The 27,694-nt window shown below is 41.1% G+C and overlaps 1 protein-coding gene across 1 annotated transcript; it reads left to right on the top strand.

Moving 5' to 3' along the window:
- Positions 1-2,153: 2,153 nt before the first annotated feature.
- On the top strand, positions 2,154-27,202 carry ifrd2 (interferon related developmental regulator 2). Its single transcript, XM_003217617.4, has 12 exons — positions 2,154-2,368; positions 13,422-13,538; positions 14,398-14,482; positions 15,835-15,959; positions 18,440-18,597; positions 18,722-18,772; positions 22,554-22,735; positions 22,991-23,096; positions 23,977-24,114; positions 24,837-24,965; positions 25,262-25,357; positions 26,458-27,202. The coding sequence occupies exons 1-12, from the start codon at positions 2,323-2,325 to the stop codon at positions 26,536-26,538; spliced, it is 1,314 nt and encodes a 437-aa protein (XP_003217665.1). The 5' UTR covers positions 2,154-2,322; the 3' UTR covers positions 26,539-27,202.
- The last annotated feature ends 492 nt before the right edge of the window (positions 27,203-27,694 follow it).

Genomic DNA, 27,694 nt, shown 5'->3' with positions numbered 1-27,694 from the left:
TGGGATCATTGGAATACTTTTCCCCTTCATTACCTTTAATAAACTGCTTTGCTAATCTAATTTGAACTGGAGTGTGGCAGTTAAGTACAGAGGTGTTTCCTGGCCTGGAGTGTGTAACAGAGTGGCCTACCTTGTAGGGTTGGTGTGTAAAGCCAGTTCTAGGCCTTGGTAAGAAAGGCAAAGCCAGGCAAGGGAAGGAGAGATCAGGCAGCTCCATATATGGTAGTGGAGTCTGGCTGGTTGTTGGAATTGGAAGGAGTTGTCTAGCAACAAGAGGTAGGTGGCGCCAGAGAGACAGAAGAAGCTACTGTACGATATGCAGAGAGTTAAGGGAGTCAGGAAGGGGGGTTTGAAGAGAAAGGAAGGGTTTGGGAGCTGTTAGTAAAAGAACCTCTTTGAGGGAAAAAGTTTTAATAGCCTTCAGGGAGAAGTGCTAGATATTGAAGCGAGCCTCTAAGGCAGGGGTCTCCAAACTTTTTAAACAGGAGGCCAGTTCACTGTCTCTCAGACCGTTGGAGGACCAGACTATGTTAGTAATAATGATGATGATGATGATAAAGAGGGTTGGAAGAGACCACTTGGGCCATTTAGTCCAACCCCCTTGTGTCTTTGTGCACCAAAAGCACAAACAAAGCTCCCCTGACAAATGGCCAGCCAGCCTCAGTGTTAATAATAATAATAACTGGGTGCCATGTCAAAAGATCTCAGCCGGCATTTGGAAACAATAGACATTGACAAAATCACGATCTGCCAACTGCAAAAGGCCACCCTACTGGGATCTGCACGCATCATCCGAAACTACATCACACAGTCCTAAACACTTGGGAAGTGTTCGACTTGTGATTTTGTGATACGAAATCCAGCATGTCTATCTTGTTTGCTGTGTCATAATATAATAATAATAATAATAATAATGATGATGATGATGATGATGATGATGATGAGGGTCGGAAGAGACCCCTTGGGCCATTTAGTCCAACTCCCTTCTGCCTCCGTGCACCAAAAGCACAAGCAAAGCACCCCTGAATAATTAATTATTAATTAAATAATAATTAAAATACCTTTATAAAGCGCACTGGGCGAGAGAGGAGGCTGGAAAGGCTCGTGCAGCAAAAGGGAGGAGGAGGAGGGAGCCACCACTGCAGGGGTAGTTTGGGAACCCCTGCCCTAGGGGACAGAGTGCTTAGGTTTAGTGCCTCTAGAAGGGAGAACTGTGTGGTTTTAAAAAGCCTGTTTTGTTCTCTTGTGAGAGAACATAATTTTTGAAGCAGTCAAGAACGATTTTATTTTTTAAAGAAACCAGCCTGTATTCTTCTGTAACCTTCATGGTATTGTTCAAATAAACATCACAGTTCTGTTTTACTTCACCTCAAGTTTTCATGTGTCTTCCTGTTCGTCATAATAAAGAGGTGGCCTGTCTGCTTATTAACCTTCGCTCTATCAGACAGAGTTTCCCTCCATTTTTGGGTCTCTCTGTGTGCTGGCCCCGGTGAGCGGTGGCATATACGTTACGATTGGTGGCAGCAAAGGTACATTTAATATAATTGGTGACAGCAAAGAAACATACAATATAATTGGTGGCAGGAAAGGGCCTCGCCTGCCAGACTTTGGCTTCGCACGTTATAGAGTGCAACACCTTTTGCTATACTGTAGTTTTTCAATGAATATCTCATGGAGTCTCAACCAATTCGACATAGTTTGTGGCAGCCACAAAAACGAACTTTATGGAGGATAACAATGTAAGTACTGCACAATTAAACAGGAAACAACACTTTCAAACCAGAAACAGAATTTTATTTTTCAAATTTTGTTCCCTAGTGTAATTTGTGATCCTTTAATCCAGCACCCTCTCCTGCAATCAGTTCCTGCAGTTGCGCGCTTTGTCCACCAGAGGGGTGGGCCTCCTTCTTTTCCCGCGCTCAGCCTGTGACGAGCGCGCTTCTTTAATCCGGCTGGCTCAACGGGCGGGGCGCCGAAACGCCTTCTCTTCTGGGAATCGTAGTCCACTCTTGCCTCCCGCCCAATGCGACCAGCGTGGCTTCAGTCTGCGTCCTACGTTTCCCGGCAGGCACCGCGCGGAGCATCATGGGTCTCGTAGTCCGGGCGCGGCGCTGTCACAAAGCACTTTGGCTGAGCTGGCCGGCCGGCCAGGACTACATTTCCCAGAGGGCGCGGCGGCGGAGGCACCGGCTCGGCGGGGGAAGAGCGCGATCTGGCAACCAAGGGAAGGAGGGAAAGACGGAAGGAAGGAAGATGGTGGCGGCGTGGTTCCCGTGCCAGGCAGCCCCACGGAGAGGAGAAGCCGCCTCCTGATAGCCGGCCATGCCGCGAGCGCGACGCCGAGACGGGCCCCGTAGGGGAGGCCGAGGTACAAGGCCGGAGGGAGGCGGGGGTCCACACTGTAGAGTTATTTCGCTTTGGCGCCACTTGAAAACCCACGGCTCAGCGCTATGGAATCGTCGAAGCTGCCGTTGTGTTTGCAAAGTGTTTCGCCCTCTTTACCTAAGAGTGCGGGTGCCGCTTCAGACTACGGCTTCCAGGCTCCCTAGCAGCTGACCTGATGTCAAACTGCGTTAATTCCACCGTGTAGATCAGGCCAGGGCAAACTTGGGCCTTCCTTCCAGGTGTTTTGAACTGCAACTCCCGCCATTCCTCACAGCCTCAGGCCCCTTCCTTTTCCCCCTCAGCCGCTTAAGCGTGTCAATAAATAACTCATTTAAGTCGTGCGAAGCCCTTCCTACAGCTGGAAGCAGTATTGCCATGAAATACTTCTGCTGGAGCTCAGCAATCACTAGGTCACAGAAAGTAAAAAGTGCTTCTTCTATTATCCAAATAAATATTTTTTTCAATCGTACCAAAGTATAAATGTCCTCTCTATATTTTTACCTTCTTTAGTATTCATGTGATAATTACTGTGTGCTGTGAAGTAGTTTTCCATTTATTATTGTCATGCATGAAACCAGAACAAGTCACATAGCATTTATTTCTTGATTCATGTGGACAAAACTGCGCCCATAAAAACAATAATCCAAAGAAAAGTCTTATTTCTCAGCACATGGTATTAGCATTTAAAGCAAATAATTCCATAAGGCTTTTTCTTAAAGCAATTTAAGTTCTTAGTGTGTAGGACTTTCCAAAAATTGAAGTTTCGGCAGAACTGTACATAGATATGGAAGACATAAAGACAGTCACCTTCTTGTGGCCCAAGTTCAGTTTTTCATACTGCTAAAATATCTGAACTATCAATCTGTATAACAGATTTTTTTAAATCCTTCAATACACTTTCATTGAACAGGAAAACAGTTGAAGATATTTGCTTATCATTTAACAAGACCAACATGATGTTGAAGTGGCATTCACCACACAATGGAGACAAAGTATGGTATAATTAATGCAGTTTGGCACCACTTTAACTACCATGGCTCACTGCTTTGGAATCCTGAGAGTTGTGGTTTGATCTGTCATAAAAATACCACAACTTCCCCTGTAATGCATGCAACTTAGGAGAGAAAAATGAGGGTGAATGTTATGTGTGTGACACCAAGAACACAGCTGGGAACACAATACCTCTCTTGTTTTGTGCTTACTTTTTGGCGTCAGCACCTGTTTGATGAACACCTGTTTACTCACTGGTGTGTTGTGGAACTCTCTAGCCAGGCTTTTGGAAAACAAACTGGCCTATGGAAACCCATTGTTTGTCATTGCTTGACTATGGTGTCATCTGGAAAGTGATGGTGGCGGTTCACTCTTTTTTAAAAAAAAGAAAACCACCTAGCTGATGCTGTTTATGTTGTCTTCAAAGCCTATCAACTGGAATGTCCCGTGCGTACTTTGTATGCATAACATATGTATAAGTTCATTTTCAAACAATGGTTTTGGAATTAGAGCAATTAAGCTGATCATTCTTCTAGAAACATGGCCATTGAAGCTTTTTAGATTTATGATAGCCTTTGGTAGCCAGTTATCTGTGCCCTAGTAGGATCTAGATTTAAGTACAATACTGTGCGCGTCGGGCTGCTGTCCTTTTAGGCCACCTGGAAACTTCCATCACTTCACATTATTGCAGATAATGCTGCTGACAGGCAAGAGGTGATAGTAAAACGTATCTTGTTAGTTCTGTGTCAACTCCACTGGCTCTCTCTGTTTTCGCAAAAGAATTTGAAAGGTCACATAGATTTTTCAAGGATCTCCTGCTCTCATATATTCTCCAGGAGAGACCCTACTCCAGATTCCTGTATCCACCCAAGTCTTTTATGTTTTGGCAGTCTGGTTGTGGAGAGTCCCGGATAAGTACATGTGCCCAGGATGTGTTGTTCTGGGTGTTTACACTCGGTCAATAAACACATTTATTTACCCATGCGCCCATTCAGTACATTGTCCTGCTTTATTGGTTACTGCCTTAGAATTTTAGTTGGATGTGGGGGTTTTTTAACTGCATTGTTGTTTTATTGCTGACTTGTGTGTTTGTATAGATATTACTTCCTTGCTGTTGTTAAATGCTTTGTCTGTTTCATTCCTTCTATTTGTTATTTTGCACATTTGATATAATAGGTGTTTCATATTTTTGTGCTAAATCTAATTTCATTTTTAGCGAGGCAGCATGGTGTGGTAGTGTGAATGTCAGTTTATAACTCCAGAGTTCAGACTTCAAATCTGCAGTTGGCTATTATTATTGTTATTATTTATTACTATCTTTATTTATACCCCATGGGGACTCAATGCGGCTAACACTCCACACAAAGAAAGTTTAAATGGTGCTATACTGGGTGGCCTTGGGCAAGTCACATTCTCTCAGTGTCAGGGGAAGGCAGTGAATAAAATTTGCCAAGAAAACCTTGTGATAGGGTTGTTTTAGGATGACCATAAATCAGAAATGATTCAAAGGCACAACACAACAACTTTATTCTTAGAGTACTAGTGGGACACATTCTGATTTCTAGATGAGGAATTAATAATTTAATAAAAAAAATAATTCATTGACAGAAATTTTTACTAAAAACCCTTATCTGATGCTCCTCTCGTGTACTGTCCATGTGCTCAGTATAATGCCTTTCTGTATTTCCTCCCACTTGCCAAATGTTACTTCTTTTTGTCAAAGACTCTGTTAGTTGTTCAAATTTATTTTTCAACACCCTTCTTTGTCTAATCAGGTTTATATACCATATTTCTTATGAGGCCATTGATTGCAAGACATTCCCTAATACCACCTCCACCAACTAAATACATCAGATATACCCGTGATTCTAAGATGCTCCCCATTTTTAGAGATGTTTACATAAGGAAATAAGTGTGTCTTAGAATTGAAGTAATACAGTACAGGCAGTTCCTAAGTTATGAGCAAGATAGGATCTGTAGGTTTGTTCTTAAGTTGGAACATGTATATATTTAAGTGTATCTCCAGACACACAGACACACACACACACATATATATACTTTAGGTAGAAAAAAGAAGGGTGGACACACCTGTAGTGGGTTTTTGCTATCTCTGCCCCTGTTCAGAATATTTCACCTCACTTCCTGTCCCTGTGAGAATTGGATTTTGAAAAAATTGGCTTGTTGTGGAAACAAGGATTGGTGAGAAAACTTCAATGGCGACATCTTTTCCCCATGATAACGCTTTCAAAAGTGAATTCCACTTTCTCTCACTCTCTGTTGTCTCTTACCCATTCTTAACTGTGAATTGTTTGTAACTCAGGGACTACTTGTGTGTGTGTGTGTGAACATTGTACACAAAGTATGGTCCAGTCCAAATCAAATCTTTTAAATTTCATTCAGAGAATTAAGAATATGGTAGATTGAGTCCAATGTTTTAAAAGTTATATTTGTGCATGTTACAGATGTTTATATATTGCCTTTCATCCAGTGAGTTCAAGATGACATATATGGTCCTCCTCATCCACATTACTCTCTCAATAATCCTGAAAGGTAGGCCAGGACTGTGGGGAATTCCCAAAATCACAACTAGGCCGTACTTTTATTAGGAGCAGCCAAAACAGTGAGCAATTTAAGCTTTTAAGTTTCATTGTGCTTTTATTTTATGGAGTCTTGAAAGAGTCTTGCTGGCTCCCTTTATCTGGTGTTCAACAGGGAGTGAAGCATGTTTTAAGGTGGAGCATCCAGAGTGAAATACATTAAAAGGCACCAGATACCATCTGATCTGTGAAGTTAAACAGAGTCAGCCTGGTTAATAGATAGAAGACCACAACAAATACCAAGTGTTGCAGGCCATGTTTCAAAAGAAAGAAATGCCAAACCATCTCTTGGATATTCCCTGCCTAAGAAAACCCGATCAAATCCATGGGTTGCCATAAGTAGACAGGTGACTTCAAGATAACACATACACATGTAGGTGGCTCAGAAGTTGTGCCTGCTTGCAGCTTTGCAGAACTCAACGTCCTGTTCTGGTATCTCTGTAGAAGGCCAGTGTGCAGTGCCCAAAATAAATATAACCTCAGACAGTTCATTGTGCTAAAGTTCACAATGTGTGCTGCTAGCCCTATTGCTTTTACAATCACCTTGTAAGCTGACTCTAAGGGGGGGAGACACTTTGCCTTGCCCTTTCCTTATGGGCTGTAGGATGCCCACATCATCCTCATGATGGCTAACACTCCAGTGGGATCTGGTGCTGAGTGGTAACTTCTTTTTCTCCCTTTGTACTGCATGGCGCCACTATGGAGCCCTGTTCCACTGTGGGGCCCAGCTGTGAACTCAGCAATATGCTTTCATCTGTCTCCCACTGTCAGGGCAGCCTTTTCCTTCTATTTGGCATGAAGCCAGGAGCCTGTTAACCCTTGAATGGCATTCCCTTGATGCTGCCTACTTTGCCAGCCCCAGCTACAGCATTTAGTGGAGCAAATTGCTCATCCCAGCTATGTTGTATTCAAGCTTGTTGATTACAGGCAGAAGATAAATTACCTTTCATCCTTTTTTCTACACGTTTGGTTACAGCCAGTCTTTTCCCCTTTTCTAAATCTGTTTCACTGCTGGTTTGGGTCCCCCCAAAGACTGTTTTCCAAATTCCTCATGCCATCCTGGTTTTTTCTTCCCAGAAAACAAGGAGGGCTTAAAATGCTCTCCTGAAAGTGTCAGTTCACTTTTTAAAATAGATTGCAAGAATTCTGAATTAATACCTAGTTTTTTAAGCCACAGTGCTTTCATATGACACAGTCACAGTGATTTAACCTTTATCAACCATGATGACATCATGTGGAATCCTGGGATCTATAGTCTGGTCAGATGTTAGAAAAGCCCCCTGGTTGGAAATTCTAAGTCCAGGTTGAGTATCCCTTATCCAAAATGCTTGGGACCAAAAGTCACAAAGGCATCAGATGTTTTAATAACTTCTTGAATTAAAAAATACTGTATATGTAATGTAATTTTATTGCCTATATACTATGTATGACGCTATGATATTGTAAACTACAAATAAAATATAAAAGTTTTTGTAAATAATGAAGTCCCTTTGACTTTTAGCCCAACCTGTGTATACATAGATACCTTGGCGATCGGACACAAATCTAAACACAACATTTATTTATGTTCATACCCTGTTTCCCCGAAAATAAGACATCCCCAAAAAATAAGACCTAGTAGAGGTTTTGCTGAATTGCTAAATATAAGGCCTCCCCCGAAAGTAAGACCTAGCAAAGTTTTTGTTTGGAAGCATGCCTGCCAAACAGAATACCAGAGCTTGCAGGATTGGTAAATGTACGTACCATAGATTGTTATACATGGAAATAATGGTAGTAACAAGAAATTCTTGATAGGATTCACAGTTTGTTAGGTTATGCTGATTTGTGATGACAACTACTGTATAGTATATAATAAATGTTCATTTTTTTTGTTCAACAATTAATGTGAATTCTTCTTCATGGAAAAATCAGATATCACCTGAAAATAAGACCTAGCACATCTTTGGGAGCAAAAATTAATATAAGACACTATTTTGGGGGAAACACGGTATTTACCTTATACACATAGCCGGAAGGTAATTTCATGCAGGTTTTTTAATAACTTTGTGTATAAAACAAAAATTTTGTACATTGAACCAAGAGAAAAGGAAAAGTGTCACTATCCCAGCCACCCATCTAGGGAAAAAATGCAATTTTGGAGTATTTTGGAATTTCAGAAAAGATCTTCATCCCTTTCCTCACAAAATTATGAATCCCTGGATTTGCCTGGGTTGGAGCCTTGGCAGTTAAAACAGAATGATAGTGCTGTAATTCTGTAGTGTGGAAGGGCCGAAGACTTAGACTTCCAACCACTTCTAGTTTTTTCGGACAGAGGACCTTTGTCACTTTGTGCAGCCCTTGAAGATTCTCTTGGGATCAAAGTGTGGCCCTAGACCCAATGCATTGTTTATCCCAAAATCATTTTGAGGTTTACCACCACTCTACTCTTATACAAGAGAGAGGAAATGGGTTAAGGCAATGATTAAGTATACTTGTTTGGGGACCATATTTTGTTTTTGGATTGGACAACCCTTTCCTTTAAGCAGAGTGGCAGTTGAACTGTTAACTATGAGATCAGAATATTAGCTGCCAGATCTAATAGTTACCATATTTTCTAAATACAGTTGTTAACTTGACTTCTTCTCTTTCTGACTTGAAGAGGGCTGTTTAACTGGAAAGAGCACATCTCTCCACTGTATTAATGCAGTTTGACACCACCTTTAACTGCCTGGGTGTTGTGGTTTAGTAAGGCACCGGCATTCTTTGGCAGAGAAGACTAAAGGCCTTGCAAAACTACATCTCCCATAGCATTGAGCCATGTCAATTAAAGTGGTGTTGAACTGCAATTATTCTACAGTGGAGATGCACCCATATTCTTCATTGCTTATGTCTTGTATAGTAGCTATGATATTGTACTGTAGTTATATTCTGCTTGTTGCAGAGTAACACCCAGTGGTGCCTTTGGACTGCCTATCACCCGATTTATCACATTCTCTCCAAGTATAGCAGGGGAAGGCAGGCTTGGCCTAGCAGCTTGGATGCCTTCCCAGATATCCCCTTCTTGCTTTTGCGTGGGGTTAGCTAAGGAGACACATACTTCCAGGCCGCTGAATGTGCTTGAGCTTCTTCCACATTAGGGGGTTTTGTGCCTCTTAGGAGCCAGTTGATTGAAGTGAGTGCTGTGATCAAGCTTCCTGAGAGATGGATACCAAAACCTTGGGTGCATCTACACTGTAAAATTAATACATTTTGGCACCACTTTGATTGCCATGGCTCAATGCTGTGGAATCCTAGAATTTGCAGTTTGGTGAGGCACTTTGATAGAGAAGGCTAAAAGGCTTGTAAAACTACAGTGCACCTGATTGAGCATTCAATCTTTTTCCCCCGCTAAAGTTTTGTCTCCCTCTTTAGCTGCTTGTTTTAGGGATTGCAGGGTAATGTTGGCAAAGTTAAACAAAGATACTTGCAGGCCTCATTTCTGTTTAACTTTTCATATTAATGACATCATTGATGAGCTAGCAACTTTTTCCTCACCTGCAGACAAAAGAGAGTTGCCTTTGCACAGATTAGCTCCAGCTTCCAAGAGACCTCAGAATAGTTTATGCTGTGAGGAATAAGCAGGGCTCCTCATTGCAAAGGGAAGTCTGGCTGTGCCTGAAACAATGCGCACCATAAAACTGTCCTTTTAGTGACAAAATCACTTTTCTGGAAGAATTGGATTTTTTTCCTCATTCAGTGGAAATGAGCAGTTGATCCTCTACATTTGCAGGGTTGACTTTTGCAGATTTGGTTTAAAGTGTTCTCTCTAGGAATCCCTATCCCTACTATGACTTTCTGATGGATACAGTAGAATCTCACTTATCCAACATTCACTTATCCAACGTTCTGGATTATCCAACGCATTTTTGTAGTCAATGTTTTCAATACATCGTGATATTTTGGTGCTAAATTCGTAAATACAGTAATTACTACATAGCATTACTGAGTATTGAACTACTTTTTCTGTCAAATTTGTTGTATAACATGATGTTTTGGTGCTTAATTTGTAAAATCGTAACCTAATTTCATGTTTAATAGGCTTTTCCTTAATCCCTCCTTATTATCCAAAATATTCGTTTATCCAACATTCTGGCAGCCCGTTTATGTTGGATAAGTGAGACTCTACTGTACCTAAAACCCGCGATAATAGCAAGTCCTATATTTCTGTGTACTACTTTAGTTAAATACATTGAATTTCCATGCTTTTTCAAGAAAACATTAGTTATCTCCTGATTAAGAATTAGACAACATGCACATCTTTTTATAATGATGTTGGTCTTTTACTTCTAATTTATTATTGGCCCTTGCATTTTTGTCCACCAGCCCTGTTCTGAAATTCTATTGCACAATTCACTTCCCCCCGAATTTCAGCACCCATTACTGCTCAGACTATTGGCTGTTGATGATGCTGTTTTATGTTATTATCTTGTTGTAATGTTGTTGATTTTATTGAGATATGTTTTAATTTATATTTGGTTTTAAATTTTGTTGGTTTGGGCTTGTCCCCATGTAAGCCGCCCTGAGTCCCTTCGGGGAGATGGAGGCGGGATATAAAAATAAAGTTGTTGTTGCTGTTGTTGTTGTTATTATGCTGCAAGTTGTTTTAGTTAATTTTTAAAATAATATGTAAGAATGTATGTTAGTTTGAGGACTGGGAATACTTTCAAGGATTATAGAGTTCATGAGATTCATGTTGCAATCACAATTTAGTAGTAGTATTTTATGGACTAATGGCAGCTGCTGTATCAGCCTTTAAGTCCTGCCAAAGGATGAGCTCAAAACAAACTGGTTCATTATACTGTCACTATTATTATTATATTTCAACTATACTTGGGATAGGACCATAGCATTGGAGGACCTAGAGATCCCCTGAAATACTTTGGGAGGGGTGGAATATTTCTGGAATGTGGATGAATGAAACCGTGGATATGGAATGTCTGGTTATGGAATCTGTAGATATCCCTATAAAAGTCAAAGAATGTATGTTTGTTGATTGGTTGGTTTGATTCACAGAGGCTCCTACACAGCTTGATGGATCAGTCCAAACTTGATATACATACCCATTATGATCCAACTTAAAATACTGGCAGGGCTTTGGGGGTGCTGATAGAGGATGATGGGAGTTGTAGTCAAACCACATTCAAAGAGCTGGGTGATTTCCACCTACAACTGAAGGTGTGACTCTTCTAACTGATCAGACGGCCAGAGTACTTGGCCAAGCTAAATCTCCCAATATCTTTACCACTTTGCTAGGAAGGATGGGGATGATGAGAGTTACCACATTTTATGAATGTGATTATCATAAAAAAAATTAAAATGAATATTTTCTAATAAATACTATTAAAATTGACCGACTCAGACAATGCCAGGTAAATATGCTAGTACTGAAAGTAGGAAAGGATTCAAGGGTGAGCCTCCCTTTTCCATATACTGCCGTTATCTGCTGGGCCAGACCTTGAATATTTATCAGAAGGGTAAGTCTGAACTGACACTCTTCATTTCAGCCAAGGCAGTAGCCAGCTGATTGCTGTCCAGTGCTCATAAAAAGTATTCCAGGATATGAAAAGGCTGAATAACTTCTTGTTTTAGGTGAGTTGAAGCTGGCATTCCCCTCCACACTCCCTGCCAACTGGCTGAGTCCCCCCACCCCTCCTTCCTTTTTGCAAGAGCCTTCTTCACACAGAGCTGCCCTGGCTTTCTTGATCATTCAGTGCTTTATACGGCATCCAGCTTGGGAAGTGAGGTCAAGATCTTGGCTTGGTTCCCAAAGACCAGAAGAGAAACATGGCAGATGCAGTGAATATGCCAGCTTTCCTCTTTGGGGGTGAATTCTACACTCAAACGAACAAGTCAGGGAAAGGTAGTATATGGACCATCCAATAAAACTATTCTATCTCAGTGCAGGATTTACTTAGTTCTTTGTATTCTTCTACCATTGTGATATAGTTATTAGAGTGCCAGACTGGAATTTGGGAAATCCAGATTCAAGTTCACCTATGAAACTACTTTCCTAGCCTGATCTGCTTCACAGGGTTATTATGAGAACAGACCAGGGGCGAGAAGCATGAGCTCCATCCACAGCTCACCCAAAGAGATATACATGTAATAAGTAGTAAGAAGGGTTTTTAAGGGCACTTTAGTTGCCAGGTGCATTTGAAAATGGACCTTGAATGGGTTCAGAGTGTCCTGTGAAATGATGTGGAGGATATTATTCCAATTTCTTCCTGGCTTCCTCATTAAATTTAGGAAAATTCATAATCTTCTGTTTCCCTTGGGTTTCTTATCAAGTATGGTAAAATTCTTTTCACTCTTTAACTTGACATGGCCAGACAGTTTGTCAAGTGGTAACACATCCAAAATAATACCGTATATACTCAAGTATAAGCTGAGTTTTTCAGCCTTTTTAAGAGCTGAAAAAGCTTCCCTCAGCTTATACTCGGGTGAGAGTCCTGTTTGGCTTAAATGCGAGTCAGATTATACTCAAGTATATAGGTAATCAGAGTGGGACATCATCATAATCATCATCATTATTATTATTATTATTATTATCTTAAATTACAGTTTTATGTAAATATCCAAAAACATTTAACCTACTGATGCCTCAATTAATTTAATGTTGTTGGTGCCTATTTTTATTTTTGAAATTTACCAGTAGCTGCTGCATTTCCCACCCTCGTCTTATACTCAAGTCAATAAGTTTCCCCAGTTATTGTGGTAAAATTAGGTGCCTCGACTTATATTCGGGTTAGCTTATACTTGAATATATACGATATAAGCTAATTCACACAAGTTTATATACTGTGAAAAGTCCCTTTTTCTGTCTTCAAGCAATTTTCAACTTATGGCGACCCTAAGACTAACGTATCACAGGCTTTTCTTGGCGGTATTTGTTCAGAGAAAGTTTGCCTTTGCTTTCCTCTGAGACTGAGAGAATGTGACTTACTCAAGGTTATCCATAGCTGATAACTCTCCAGAGTCATAGTCCAATGCTCAAACTACTACATTACGATGTCTCTTGTTCATGATAAATTACTGCTTGTCAAATAGTTGTATGTAATTATCCTTGTAAAAACCAGCATGGTGGCATGATTTCAGAGTTGGACTAGAGTTGAAGACGAGGATTCCAATTCCCACTTGGCTATGGAAGCCTCCTGGGTGACCTTGAGCAAGTCATATTCTCTCAGCCTCAGAGGAAGGCAAAGCCAAACCCCCTCTGAACCCTGTAATAGGGTCTCCTTAAAATCTCCATACATCAGAAACAACTTCAAGGCACATAACAGCAACATGTCCCTAATCACTGGTGAGGGGGAAAGGAAACTTTCCTTTATTCACATAGAGTTTGCATGACTGAAATATTCAATGTAGCAGGTGCCTTATACAGGTGAACATACAGCCACTTCTGACCTTTTTTGGCCCTTTTTTTTTTGTAAGGAGCTCGCAGCAATGCCAAGATGGAGTCCGCAGCCAGTGATGACGAGGCAGCCAGTGAAGTCTTGAGTCACTACAGCAGCGCCAGTGAGGGCACCAGCGTGGCCGAGGAGGTGCCAGGTAAGTGTGAGTCTGCCATAGCGCCAAAAATAGATTTTGATGTCAACAACATTTCAGTTACACTATGTATGTGTGGTTGTTTCACATTATGCAATTCTGTTTCAGAAAAGCAACCATTTTTAAAAAATAATGATATGTAGGAGTGTGAATGCATGCAGGGAACTGAAAAGGAAGGCCTGATAGTCAACAGAAAGGAGGAGGAGTGAGAGGTACTTCTATAAAGATTTCAAGAAGAAAATCCCACTGTGTGTTCAGGCTCATTAGAGTTTCTGACTTCAGGCAACCAAACGGAATATTTACCAGAGTTAGTTTTTCAGAGTTGCAAATGACTCATAGTTTGCATTGGCCGATAGGGTCATAATTCACCAGTCTGACAAAACACAACAACCTGGCACCTGATGATGATTGGTTATATTTGAACTGAAATTAAGTGTTTTAGTTTGTTGTATATGCCGCTCTACCATATGACCATAGACAGACACCTCCAGAGACTTTGTTTTACCTGACACCCTTCCACCAAAGCAGTCATCAAGAGTGGCTTTTAGCAGAAGGATTCAAAATATAAAAGGGTTCTGTGCTCTTATTAAACCTTCATTCATTACAATATAACTTCATCTGGACTAGCACTGTTGAGCTAACAGCAGCTGCCAGAACAATTCCTATCTCAAGAATTGCCAAAAGTGCGCTGAACAAAAACTCTGTTGAGATGCGAGTATAAAGGATCCTTTTGCAGCCTTGCCATCGGGCACTTGCTTGCTGCCCTTGTTCTGATTGCTGTAGGAGTGGATGATCAGCTGGCCACAGGGTGGGTCTCTCAGATACAGCTTTGATACTTTCCCTCCTCTTCTGCTTATTACAGGGGGAGATGTTGTGGATGAGCAGGCACAGCAAGAGGAGGTGGAAGATAAGCTGAAGGAATGTATTGACAATGTGATGGATAAAAGGTGAGGCCCATCTCCCGTTCTCAGATTGTGTCCTGGTATCTCTGCTTCTCCATGACAGTTCCATATTAACAGGCTGAATAAAGATCCTCATTTGGAGAATATAGTTCCCTGCTTTAAGTATGGTTGGCCCTAAGGATCTATTGCTTATGTATCCACAGATTGAAAATACACAAAAAAATGCAGAAAAACAAACCTTGCTTTTGCCATTTTATATGGGATAGGTCATTTTACTATATAATGGTAATTGAACATCCACAGATTTTGTTATCCATGGGGCAGATAAACAAGGCCCACTATATTTCTTTCCTAAGAAAACGTTATCAAACTCATGAGGTTTCCATAAGTCAACAGGCAACCTGAAGGTGCGGGCACACACTTTAGTCCTTTTTGGCCTTCACCAACAGCATCAGATTAGAGTAGGTGGGTCGCAGTTCCATTGAGAAGAAGCTGGCAAAAGTGCACAGAAGGGTTGGCGTTGTTCCTCACTGCACAGTGTGAATTGCTGGCCTTTTGATTATACAGCCTGTTTATTCAGGGTGAATTTCTGAACCATCATTTTAGGGTATTTTTTAAACCATGTTTCATTCTCTGCCTGTCTCCTTCATTTATTTCTCTCTTCTTGTCTCACAATTCTTTGTGTAACCTGAGGTTCTTCATGCCTGGGGGAAATGCTTAGTCCCTGATGGGCTCCCTGTCCTTGCATGTGGGTTCGTGCGGTTTGTCAGCTGCACGATTCTGTGTTGCCTTTTGTTCTTTCAAGTGTTACTGCTTTGTTCCATGAGGGTATCAAGGGCACCAAAGGATCTGTATCAATGGATACAGATGAAGCCTCTGTACAAATCCAGACAGCTTCATAGTGTGTGTATATATGATTCATCGTGGCACTAGGATGTGAAACCCTGATATATTCTCTGGTGGATTACATAAAATATGAAACTTCATCCTTGTATAAGTTCAAATGAAAACTGCATTTGGGTCTGGATCCCTGTAATAGCTAAAAATTATAATACCTATTATTAATTATGATTATTATCATAATTAACAGCAGCAACAGAATCATTTGTATTTGTATCTTCCTTTTCTCCCAAAATTGGAACTTCAAGCAGCTAAAATGTTTTTAAAAACCAATACAATGAAAGAAAAACAAAAAGTGAACATTACAATGTAATTCAGCTATTCACAATATAATTCGACTATTCACAATACTAAAACAGTTCAGAAGAGGAATTCAATGTAAATGTGCATAGTTAGATAGACCTGCTATTTTTGGTGTTATGGTACTTGAAGTGAGGGTACTGTCAAGGAAAAGTTGTCAGACTATGACCTCTCTTCTCTCCTTAACACCTTTCTAGTGCCAAGACCCGACAGATTGCTCTTGAGAGCCTACGGATAGCATTCTCCTCCAAGACACTCTTTGACTTCCTGTTGGAACGAAGGCTCACCCTCACTGACTCTTTAGAGAAGTGCCTGAAGAAAGGTAGGTCTTTCCAGTCTTTGAGACTGTCCTTTGAGACATAGAATAATAGTTTTGAGAAACCATCTTGTTCAACCTCTTGCCTTGCATAAGTAAACAACAAAAGAGCTTCCGAAATACTCCATTCAACCTCTCTACCAAACTCTGAGGCAGTCTATTCCATTGTTGGACAGTGCTTGAAATATAGAAGTTCTTCTGAATGCTTGGGTGAAATCTCGTTTCTTGTAATTTGGTTCATGTCCTAATCTCTGGAACAGCAGAAAATAAAATCACATTTTCCACAAGACACTCCTTCAGATATTTAAAGATGATTATCATATCACCTCTCAGTCTTTTCTTCTCCAAGTTAAACATTCCCAACGCTTTTAGTCATTCTCCATAAGGCTTGGTTTCCAGACCTTTAATAATAATAATAATAATAATAACAACAACAACAACAACTTTATTCTTATATCCTGCCACAATCTCCCTAAAGGGACTCTGCAGCTTACGGATGGCACAAGGTGCCTAAAAACAACATAAAAGTGATCACAGTATAAAATACAATCAAATAAAACACATGCAACATATAAAACATAATTCAGACTCAATCAAGCTGGGGTACTATAACCATGGTGGTAAATTACTGACACCATGGTCGAGTTGTAAACATTGGAATAAAACAAGTGCCAGCTGCAGTAATGGAGAGAGCATGGGATAAAGTGCAGGATATTCGATTAACTACGTAGGACAACTAGGGTCTAAATATTCTCAAAGGATTGATTGAAGAGCAATGTCTTCAAGTCCCTACGAAAGGAGGACAGTGTGGGGGTCTGTGTAATCTCCCTGGGGAGGGAGTTCCAAAGCCGGGGGGTGCACCACAAAGAAAGCCCTTTATTAATTTTGGTCATTTTTCTCTGGACATGTTCCATCTTGTCAATATCCTTCTTGAATCTCAGAACTATGGAGCCCCCCAATGGCACAGTGGGTTAAACCCTTGTGCCGGCAGGACTGCTGACTTGAAGGTTGGGTTGCTGATCTGAAAGTTGCCAGTTCGAATCCAACCCAGGGAGAGCGCGGATGAGCTCCCTCTGTCAGCTCCAGCTCATTGTGGAGACATGAGAGAAACCTCCCACAAGGATGGCTAAAACATCTAAACATCTGGGCATCCCCTGGGCAACGTCCTTGCAAACGGCCAATTCTCTCACATCAGAAATGACTTGCAGTTTCTCAAGTCGCTCCTGACATGAAAACGAAAATCCAGGTGAGATCTGACCAAAGTAGAACAGAGTGTTCTACTGCTTCCCCTAATCTGGACACTATATTGTTGTTGATGCAGCCCAGATTTATGGTGGATTTTTTGGTTGCTGCATCACACTGTTGACACATGTTTAGCTTTCGGTCTACTAAGAGCCCTAGATCCTTTTCACATGTATGGATTTCAAGCCAAGAATCACCCATCCTATTTTTGTGCATTTCATTTTTCCCACATAGATGTTGTGGTGTGCATTTATCCCCTTTAAAACTCATTTTGTTAGCTGTGGCCCAATTCTCCAATCTGTTAAGGTCATTTTGGATTCGAATTCTGTCCTCTGGGGTATTAGCTATCCCAGTTTGGTGTCTGGAAATTTAGTGAGCATGCTTTCTATTCTGTCATCCAGTTCATCTCGATAAAGATGTTGAATAGCACTGGGACCAGGACAGACTCCTGTGGCAACCCACTGATCACTTCTCTCCAGGATGAGGAAGAGTCACTGGTTAGCTCAGCAACCTATGGGTTTGGCTGGGCAGCTATATACAAATCTGCCTAACAGCCAGCTTTTTAGCTGTGTTCTTGGTGCATTTTTGGAATGCCCTTTATATCCTGTCTGACATCACCTTAGAGTGCTGTGAAAGATTCAGTTCTGCCAAAGGCTAAAAATACCACTCAATAATAATAATAATAAAGCTTTATTTATATCACGCCCCCTCTCCCCAAGGGGTCTCGGAGTGGCTTACAACAGGAAAGACAATATAAATAATAATAAACACATGGCACTTAGTGAGCTTCTGGTCTCTGCACAATCCATAACCTCATTATGACACTGTGTTCAGTGCTGCAGTAGACCCAACACTTCCATACAGAACCCCTGTAAAAGTGGGAAATAAAAAAACACTATATTTTTTATTTAAGATAACACCTTTCTGAGAATCTCTAGGTCTTCCAGTGCAACCTTTATGGTGAACTTCTGCTGGATGTTAGCCATGCAGTTGCAGTGGAAGATCTACAGATGTCTAGAATAAGTGTTGTCTCTAGATCTTCTGGCCAACTGTGTTCAACTTCCGCTGGAGGTTGACCACGGAATCATGCTGAAGGGCTTAGCAATTCCAAAAGAGGACATATTACTCAAATCCGAGAATAATCAAATCAGCAAAACACCCAAATGTAGAGGATGGATTGTAATATATGTTTCTAGTGTCACTTGTACATATTGTGGCACAATTGTGTTTCTTTTTCCTCACAGGTAAAGGGGAGGAGCAGTCCCTTGTTGCTACTGTTCTCACACTACTGTGCCTTCAGATGGGATCAGGACCTGAAGGAGAGGAGGTGTTTCGCAGCCTAAAGCCTTTACTCATCACCATCCTGACTGACTCCTCGGCCAGCCCAATTGCACGACAAAGTGTGAGTACAGCCTTTTCCTTCTGCTTGAAGTGAACCTCAATGTGTGGGAGCACTTGTGGGATGGGATAAAATATTATCAGAATGACCGTGCCAATGATTTGCCCTGTCTCTCTCTCTCTCTTAGTGTGCCACGGCTCTGGGGATGTGCTGCTATATCGCTGCTGCCGACATGGAGGTAAATAATGCAAAGACTTTAACCTTGTGGGCTACTATGCCTAAAAATAATAACTGCCCTCTTGTACTAAAATTAAGCATGTGAGCAGGGCTGGGGTGTTCTTTTCTCTTTAATATATGATTTGTAAGATATTGACATACATTTCCAAGGTTTCCGTATTTTCTCATTACATTTGCATGACACTCCTAAACACTGCAGCTGACACATTAATGTGTCTCTACGCACAGTTTGGAAAGTCAGAACTCCATGAGGTTGGGTGGCAGAGAAATAATAGATAGTCCTGAAGTTCGCATCTGAGTAAAAATTTAAAACCTGGGTCTCCATACTTTAACTATTATACCACCCTAACTCTCCAGCAGGGTGCTATCAATATAATATATAACTAAGCTCTTCACTCCCTTTCACTGCATATTGATCTCCAGAGATTGCGAGGCATAGCTGAGCTTTTGGTTTGTAAACTTTATGCAGGTCATTATCAAACCATTTTGTAGAGTGCTCATTGCTTTGAAGAGGATGGATGGCTAATCCGCCATTTGACTGTGTCCACTTTTTAATTAGAGATTGTTTTGAAGGAGCGAAGAAGCCCCCTTATCTGATTTATCTTTCTGTGCATGGCCCAGACTACACAGAGAAATGTGGTTTTCCAAGATTTCTTTTCCCCTGTGGCCTGCTAGCCTTGCAGTTAAATCTCTGGATTCACATCTGCAGGCTTTTTTTCAGCAATTTCTCTAATGTTATAAACTGGATTTTAATTTAATAATTAAACAATTGTTTATTTGTTGCTTGGAAAGCTAGTAAGAGACTCAATCAAGTAAACACGAAAAAGCGTTTTCTTTGGAGCTGTTCTGTTCTCTTGCATCTCCTGTTATGTACCTGCACGAACTTTACGATCCACTGGGGAGGCCCTTCTCTCGCTCCCGCCATCGTCTCAAATGCATTTGGTGGGGACGAGGGAAAGGGCCTTTTCGGTTGTGGCGCCCTGGCTCTGGAACTCCCTTCCGAAAGAAATCAGACTAGCGCCCACACTGACTTCCTTCAGGAAAGATCTGAAAACCTGGTTTTTCCAAACCACTTTTAATTAAGAAGAAATCAGAGCAAACCCCTACCGCTATTTATCCCAACACTTTGCACCTTATCGCTGTACCATCCCACTTGAAGTTATAATACATTGCACTTTGTTAACCTTATTCTTTGCCCTTTAGTCTGAAGATTGAAGTATCAATTATTCCACTCCTGAGCATTGAACATGTTTTTAAATTGTTTTAAATTGTTTTTGCTGTGTGTTTTATTCTAATGTATTTATTGTCGTGTTCGGATTTGTTTTTACTGTTGTGTTTTATTGTACTGTTGGGCGTGGCCCCTTTGTAAGCCGCCCCGAGTCCCCTAGGGAAGGTGGGGCAGGATATAAGAATAAAGTATTATTATTATTATTATTATTATTATTATTATTATTATTATTATTATTATTATTATTATTGAGCCTCATGCTCTGTTAGAGCAGTGTTTGTGGGCTTCATAGTCAGGAGCTTGTTGAAGTTGGTGTTTCAAAGTTTCATTTAGTTGAGCAATATAGAACCAGGATGTCAAAATGGAGCCATTTTCCAAAATTTGGAGGAAATAGATTTAAGGCTGTAAAAGCAACTAGTGCAGGTGCTTTCAGAGACCTTGGGTTGTATATTTATTTTGGAGAATATAAGAGACCCTAAATGGTAATTGTCCACCCTCATTGTGCTAAGAAGCTTCTAGGATTAGGAGGTCATATCTAACTGGCCCTTTTCCTGCCACACTATCCTCAGCAATGCTGTCTAGCCTCTCAGTTGCTAAGAAAGAGACAAAATAGCTGTTGTAAAGAAGGTGGCTGACTGTTAAGGAGTAGGTGGGCAACTCTCCCATGTCTGGGAAGTCAACATAGCCCATGCCTGTTCAGAAAAAACATTTTTATTCTCCAAAGCCATCCCCCTTCTCAATTAAAATACGAGGGCTATCCAGAAAATAGGCTACGTTTTGGATTTTAAAAAGGACAAAGTATAGAATAAATCATTTACCATATGCAGCTGAAAGACACATCCCAAAACTACAATCTCATGTAATTCCCATTTAAATGTAGCCACGTTTCTTATAGATAAATCAGTTTGAAAAGTACTGCACCGGTAAATTCCCCGCCTCTCTCCTCCGTTTCCAACAATGGGGGCGTGGCTGGCAGCGCAGCGTTTTGGCTACGCTGCAGGGAGGGAGAAGGAGCAGGAGCCGAGGACACAGGCGGGGAATTTACCGGTGCAGTACTTTTCAAACTGATTTATCTATAAGAAACGTGGCTACATTTAAATGGGAATTACATGAGATTGTAGTTTTGGGATGTGTCTTTCAGCTGCATATGGTAAATGATTTATTCTATACTTTGTCCTTTTTAAAATCCAAAACGTAGCCTATTTTCTGGATAGCCCTCGTAGTATTTTAATTGGAAAAACCCAGCACCACAACTTGTGGGGGCTGGAGGAGCACTTTTACAAGAGTTTGTGGAGATTTTTTTCCCATGTAAAAAACAGGCCAAGCTCTTCTTTCTATCTTTCCCTTTGTCCCTCCAAATGTTATCAGTAGTCCCTTTTGATACTGCAAAAGTATCCTTTTGATCTAAAGAAGCTCAAGGGGAGGCGCCTGCTATAACTCCAGAAATCATCCAGATTAAAATATTTTCAAAATATTAGGGGTGCAGGAGTCAAAAGCTGGATGTGAATCACACTGGGACTTTAAGGAGCCCACAGATCACATTTTCCTATCCCCTTTTTTTTAAAAAAAAAGTTTGTTAAGATCCATCATCCCACTCTTAAAGTGGTCACCTGGGGAAACTAGTCTTGCATATCACAAGGTTCCACCATGTCTCCTCAGTCATCAGTTGGAAGCCCCTCCCCACAGCAACAATATAGTAATATATAATACTAATATTGTGCTATGCTAATAATATAACATATTGTATATACATATAATGATCTACCGTGTTTTCCCGAAAATAAGACAGTGTCTTATATTAATTTTTGCTCCCAAAGATGCTCTAGGTCTTATTTTCAGGGGATATCTTATTTTTCCGTGAAGAAGAATTCACATTTATTGTTGAACAAAAAAAAATGAACATTTATTATATACTGTACAGTAGTTGTCATCACAAACCAGCATAACCAGACAAACTGTGAATCCTATCAAGAATTTCTTGTTACTACCATTATTTCCATGTATTTCTATGGTACGTACATTTACTGATCCTGCATGCTCTGGTGTTCTGTTCGGCGGGCATGCTTCCAAACAAACCTTTGCTAGGTCTTACTTTTGGGGGAGGCCTTATATTTAGCAATTCAGCAAAACTTCTACTAGGTCTTATTTTCTGGGGATGTCTTATTTTAGGGGAAACAGGGTAATAATAATACAATATAATAATATAATTATATATGATATGTAATATTACTAATAATATTGCAATATAGTACAATATAGTAATATATAATACTAATATTGTGCTATGCTAATAATATAATATATTGTATATACTTATAACTTGTAAACTGCTCTGAGTCCCCTTTGGGGTGAGAAGGGCAGGATATAAATGTCATAAATAAATACATAAATAAATAATAGCCTTGCATATCATGACCTAGGGATAAGTTGCACCATGGCACAATTTGTGTAACAGATTAATTAGAGACACTCTTCTATCTACATTTCATCCATACCATTCATTGTCCGTTTCGTTTTTGTGAGAACTCGCGGATCACCGTTCTTTCTTTTTCAGGATCTGGTTTCCTGCCTTGCCTGCCTGGAGGGTATCTTCGGCATGTCCTGCAGCACAGATGCCAGCCTCGTGCCCTCCCACCACAGCCCTCTGCTCCAGAACCTGCATTGTAGTGCACTCCAGTCTTGGTCCCTTCTCCTTACCATCTGCCCAAGTACTCAGATCAAGAAGATCCTGGACAAGTAAGCGATTTGTCTTGTCAGACAAGGTTTCTTCTTAACCATCCTCTACTGGCTGTGATAGGTGATAGAAGACATATACTTAGTGCTTTAATCTAAGCAGCTCACAATTGCAATTGCTCTCTGACTCTTTGAGAACATAAATAGCTAAGATACTTGAAGTAGGGAAGCAGATTACGCACATAAAGGACCTTTTGAAGGTTTATTATGTTAAAACTGTCAGTCTTCTCTCCACCTCTCTCTTCTCCCCTTTTGCAGTCACTTACCTAAATTGCCTCTGATGCTGTCCAGTGATAACGTCAACCTTCGGATTGTTGCGGGCGAAACAATTGCACTTCTGTTTGAACTGGCCCGAGACATGGAGGTACGACACTACTCTTATGATTCTTGTAGAGCATACACACTCTCCATTAATGGCCATTTCTGATTGCTTTGCAGAAACATATCCCATCCCACCTACCCACCCTATTGTTGTTTGGGTACAGTATGTAACTGAATGTCACACTTAGATGCTGCTTGGATGCAACAATAGGAAAATTCTTGTCCAGTTTGTGGGTTCCCTAGAAGGTTTCTCCAAGTAGCCTGTGTGGGACACAGGTTGCTGGACTGGATGAATATTTGGATTTGGCCTAGCAAGAAAGCTCTCACATCACTATCCAATAAATTGGAATACTGAGTGGAGTTGTTAAGGTTGTTTTGGGATCATTGTCATCCAGGAACAAGTTGCTCCTGCATTTCCCGCTTGCTACCTTTGTTAAGTGAAATAACAAAGTTGAGGTCCCCTTTAGCTTGATGGTAGTCAAAAGACTTCTCTTAAATTACTCCCTCTTGAGTAAATGCCAGCATTGTTCACATTTTCAGTCAGTAAGTAGCCTTTATTTCCATCAACAAACCATTGGCTAGAGTCAAGTGAGAGTACAACAATGAAATACAACATTTGAGTAATTTATGACATTGATTTTGCTTTTGTCAATAAATCACTCTACCATTGCCAGTCAATAGATTAGGGGCACAAGGTATCCTGTTTCCTCACGGTAACCAAGTTGATGTAGATTTTATCAGATCACGGTATTAGAGAACCTCTGTGTCCAGCAAAAACCTTGCTGTTAGCTAAAGGGAGAGTGGGAGACAAATGTGAAAAAGAAAGTTTAGAGGCTCTCTCATACTAACTTGTTTTTTTGGAAGAATGTGACATGAAAGTGGAAGCTGTAGGGTGACATCTTATCTCCTTTCCTTTGCCACAGGAAGATTTCTTTTATGAAGACACTGACCTGCTGTGCACAAAATTGAAAGCCTTGGCCACAGACAGCAACAAGTACCGAGCCAAGACGGACAGACGCAAGCAACGCTCCATCTTTCGTGATGTGCTACATTTCATTGAGGTGCCCTGCCTGTCTCTTGCCATCCCTGTTCAGTTGTGGGAGTGGGTGGGTCATTTTCCCTAGCATTTCTTCATCCCTAAATGTTATTGAAAGAGCAGAAGCCTTGGGACTCAAGCTTCTGCTTCCGCCACCTCTATTGCTGACGTGTGAAGCAGAGGCTGAGACAATCAATCCTGAGAAGTGCACAATCTGTGCATGTCTAGGGGAATTTCCTGGCCCCGGCCCTTTTCCATATGGCTTTACTCATCCATTGGCCCTTAAATTAGAACCCCGAGTGCATTTTAAGTTCAAGTGCAGGGACACCTTCATATTCTTAGAAAAAGAAAAAAAAAACCCTTTCCCCTCCGGCCCGATTTGGTACTAAAAATGCATGAAAGTGGCTGCCACTTTCTTGATTCTAAAAAAAGAGCAAATGCCAAAACTGATTGAGCCAGTCTTGTCATTTTGTCTCTCAAGGTATTTGTACCCAAGAAGCAGTTCAGTAGATGTCCAGAGCGATGTGAAGATGGTACCAAGACAGAATAAGTGGCACCCACATTGCTTGAGAGGAATCAGAAATGCCCATGCAACGAGTACATTTTCAGTTCCATGAAGTGACTGCTCTTGCCAAGCATTCAATGAACGACAGTGTTGTCTGATGCTCTGCCTTTGTGAGTGATTGGCAAATGAGGCTTTCTGCCCTTTGCTGTGGAGCCTCTAAATGCCTTTTTCCCCTGCTGCAGAATGGGGAGTGCCATGAGGAAACCATCAAGTTTGGATTGGAGTGCATGTATGTGGACAGCTGGGCAAGGAGGAGAATGTACAATGCTTTCAAAGAAATTCTTGGCTCCGGAGTCAGGCACCATCTGCAGGTAAGGAATGACTGCAGCAGAGGAAGAAATTCTGTGCCTGTATATGCGTGAAGCAGAGAGGAGCTTGATGCCCTTCATGGCACTCTATAGTAACCCCTCCCCCCAGTGCTCCTAGATGTGTAGGACTACAGCTTCCATTATTCCCCTAGCCACCATTTTGGCAATACAGTACCAGCCTGGGGGAGGCTGCTGTTATACAAAGCACTACAGCTTGAAGATTCTTTTGCCCAGCGTCTTCTATGTATCTTGAAGCCAAGAGTCTACCTAACGGCTGTGTTTTCTTTGATTGCCTCTAGAACAATGAGTTGCTGCGTGAGATATTTGACCTTGGCCCCCCACTAGTGTTGGATGCTGCAGCTATTAAAGCCAGCAAGATCTCCCGCTTTGAGAAGGTATGTGGGCAACACTACTAGTATCTCTATCATAGGAACAGCCTGGTGTTCTTCTGTGATGCCAGTGAATTGTCTGGCCCTTCCCCACCTTATCACATACAGTTAAACCACTGGAAAACAGGGGCTGTGTCCTCACTGGCTCTTCTGATGCTGGAGCTATGCACAGTGGCAGAAAATATAACTCACCGTTAAGTTGACACAAACTAGGTGCTAGGGCAGAACTTTCCAAATAGTGTGTTGTGATATGTTAATGTGTTGGCTGCAGTTTGTAGGTGTGTCATATGAATGAAGGTAATGAGAAACCTCTGAGTCTATGTGAAATAAGCAATAAATCATATCTTTTTTAAAAATAAATGAAAGGGTTTTATGAGATATGCTGTGTCCTCATACATTTTGTTACTACAATTTATGTATGTGCCTATATCTATTATAAGGCATTGGGTTGAACCTCTGGTTTGCTAGGAACACTGAATTACTGAGTTGCAAAATGATGCATATATAAAAATGGTGTGTCACCAGTTTTAAATGTTTGGAAAGCTCTGTAGTAAGGGATATGGGGATATCCTATTGCTTTCATGCTCCACGTGTGCATAGTGCAGGAGTTATCTGCCTGCCCATGATGCTTGCCTTGGTTATCACCTTTGCTGTAATTTACAGAGCTATTGTGTGCTAATGTTCTTTCTGTAGTTAAAATAAAATAAATGATGAAGAGTCCCCAGATGTTCCTGGACTGCACTTCCCAAAGTCCTAGCTAGCACAACCAGTGACCAGATTCTCTTCTATGGTTTATTTCCATTCCTGTGGTCTAATTCTATGAGATCCTATCCAAAATATGGTCCTCTAGGCTGGGAAATACACAGTTTTCCCAGTTATTGCCAGTCCAACTCCTATCAGCACAGACAATTTTGGAGGTAAGATAGGAGTTACAGTCTGGCAATATCTGGAGCTAAGTTAATCCCCAGCTGAAGTGGATATATTACTTGGTACCAAACCTAAGATAATTTGATCTGGCATGTCTTTTTCCCTCTGATTGTTTCAAACATCTGAGAGATTTCCTCTGAAAATTATTCTGTTCTCTCTTCTTTCTCCATTCCTGGCAGCACCTCTACAACTCAGCCGCCTTCAAAGCCCGGACAAAAGCAAGGAGCCGTGTTCGAGACAAGCGAGCCGATGTCCTTTGAAGAGAGTTTGTTGTTTTCTCTTCCTCCTTGTCCTCTTGCCTTCCATACAAGCCAATGAACTACAGACCTGGACCACTGTGAAGTTGTGGATTGGGGGAGAAAGGGGCACCATGGGGGGCAAACGGGGCCCCATTGCTCTTCCTCATTCAAAAGTCAGACTCGTGCCATTCTCCCTCAGCTCCCTACCACTGTCTGGGGGCTTTTATATATGTACAGAAAAATATTTAAAATATCCTGGATGTTTGAATTGTGGTGGGATGGCAAAGGGCAGGTGCCATTTTTATTTTTTTAACCAAAAATCTAAACGAGGTTGACTGGTGGGGGGGGATTCCTCCCACCCACTGCTTTTTTAAAGCCAGTGATTTTGTTTCTTTGTGAAGCCTCCCCTCCCTGTCTCCGCTGCTGAATGTATTTTGCAGTTGCTCTTGCAATGTTTGCCATGAAATCAAAGACTGGGGCTCCTCCCTGTCCACATCTGCACTCGTGGACTTCCCTGGTAGGAGGTTGGTTTGGGATAAAGGTCCAGGATGGAGGCAGTGAAGAGGTCCGGCTTTAGATTGGTGCCTTGGGTTCTTCCCCACTGGTGTTGAAGGTATTTTGCCTTGAGATGAATGAAATGTATCTTAGAAATCAGTGTAGTTGATTAAAGACTGGGCTGACAGCATCATGAAGAGAGTTACATTGCTTTTCTGCTTAAGCAGTTGCTAATTGTTTATTGTCAGTGGCATTGGCAGTTCTCTGCCATGCTCTGACCAGTACCATCTATAGTTGTGTCATTTTTTAACCTTCAGCTTTGCTTCACACTCACATGGACACTTGCTATTTTCTCCCAGGAAACCACGCTACTGCAGTCACTGAATGAGAAACCGAATAGTAAGAACTAACTTGCTGTTTGGTTTCTCAACTAACATAACCTAAATCCTGTATGTATCATTCTCACTCTCTCTTCCACACACACACATTAGAACAAACCTTATTGGCCAGAATGGAAACATGCCTTTTTTTAGTTACACACAGCAAAATTAATTGAAGGTGTACCTTTCTCCTGATAGCCTCATTCCCTGAAACAGTGCATTGTTGGTTTGCTCTTCACAGCAGGAAAAGTCTGCATTGATAGTTTTTACCTTAGTATAGAGATAGATTAGAGGCAACATGA

The sequence above is a fragment of the Anolis carolinensis genome, chromosome 2 (genome assembly GCF_035594765.1).
Source record: "Anolis carolinensis isolate JA03-04 chromosome 2, rAnoCar3.1.pri, whole genome shotgun sequence".
Taxonomy (NCBI): domain Eukaryota; kingdom Metazoa; phylum Chordata; class Lepidosauria; order Squamata; family Dactyloidae; genus Anolis; species Anolis carolinensis.
The sequence above is the reverse complement of the archived record's forward strand: the minus strand, read 5'-3'. Positions and strand labels throughout refer to the sequence as shown.

Coding starts and splice junctions, on each gene's coding strand:
- ifrd2 (XM_003217617.4), top strand. CDS start 2,323: ATGCCGCGAGCGCGACGCCGAGACGGGCCCCGTAGGGGAGGCCGAG. Junction 14,483..15,834: donor GACAATGTGATGGATAAAAG/GTGAGGCCCATC, acceptor ACACCTTTCTAG/TGCCAAGACCCGACAGATTG. Junction 25,358..26,457: donor AGATCTCCCGCTTTGAGAAG/GTATGTGGGCAA, acceptor CATTCCTGGCAG/CACCTCTACAACTCAGCCGC.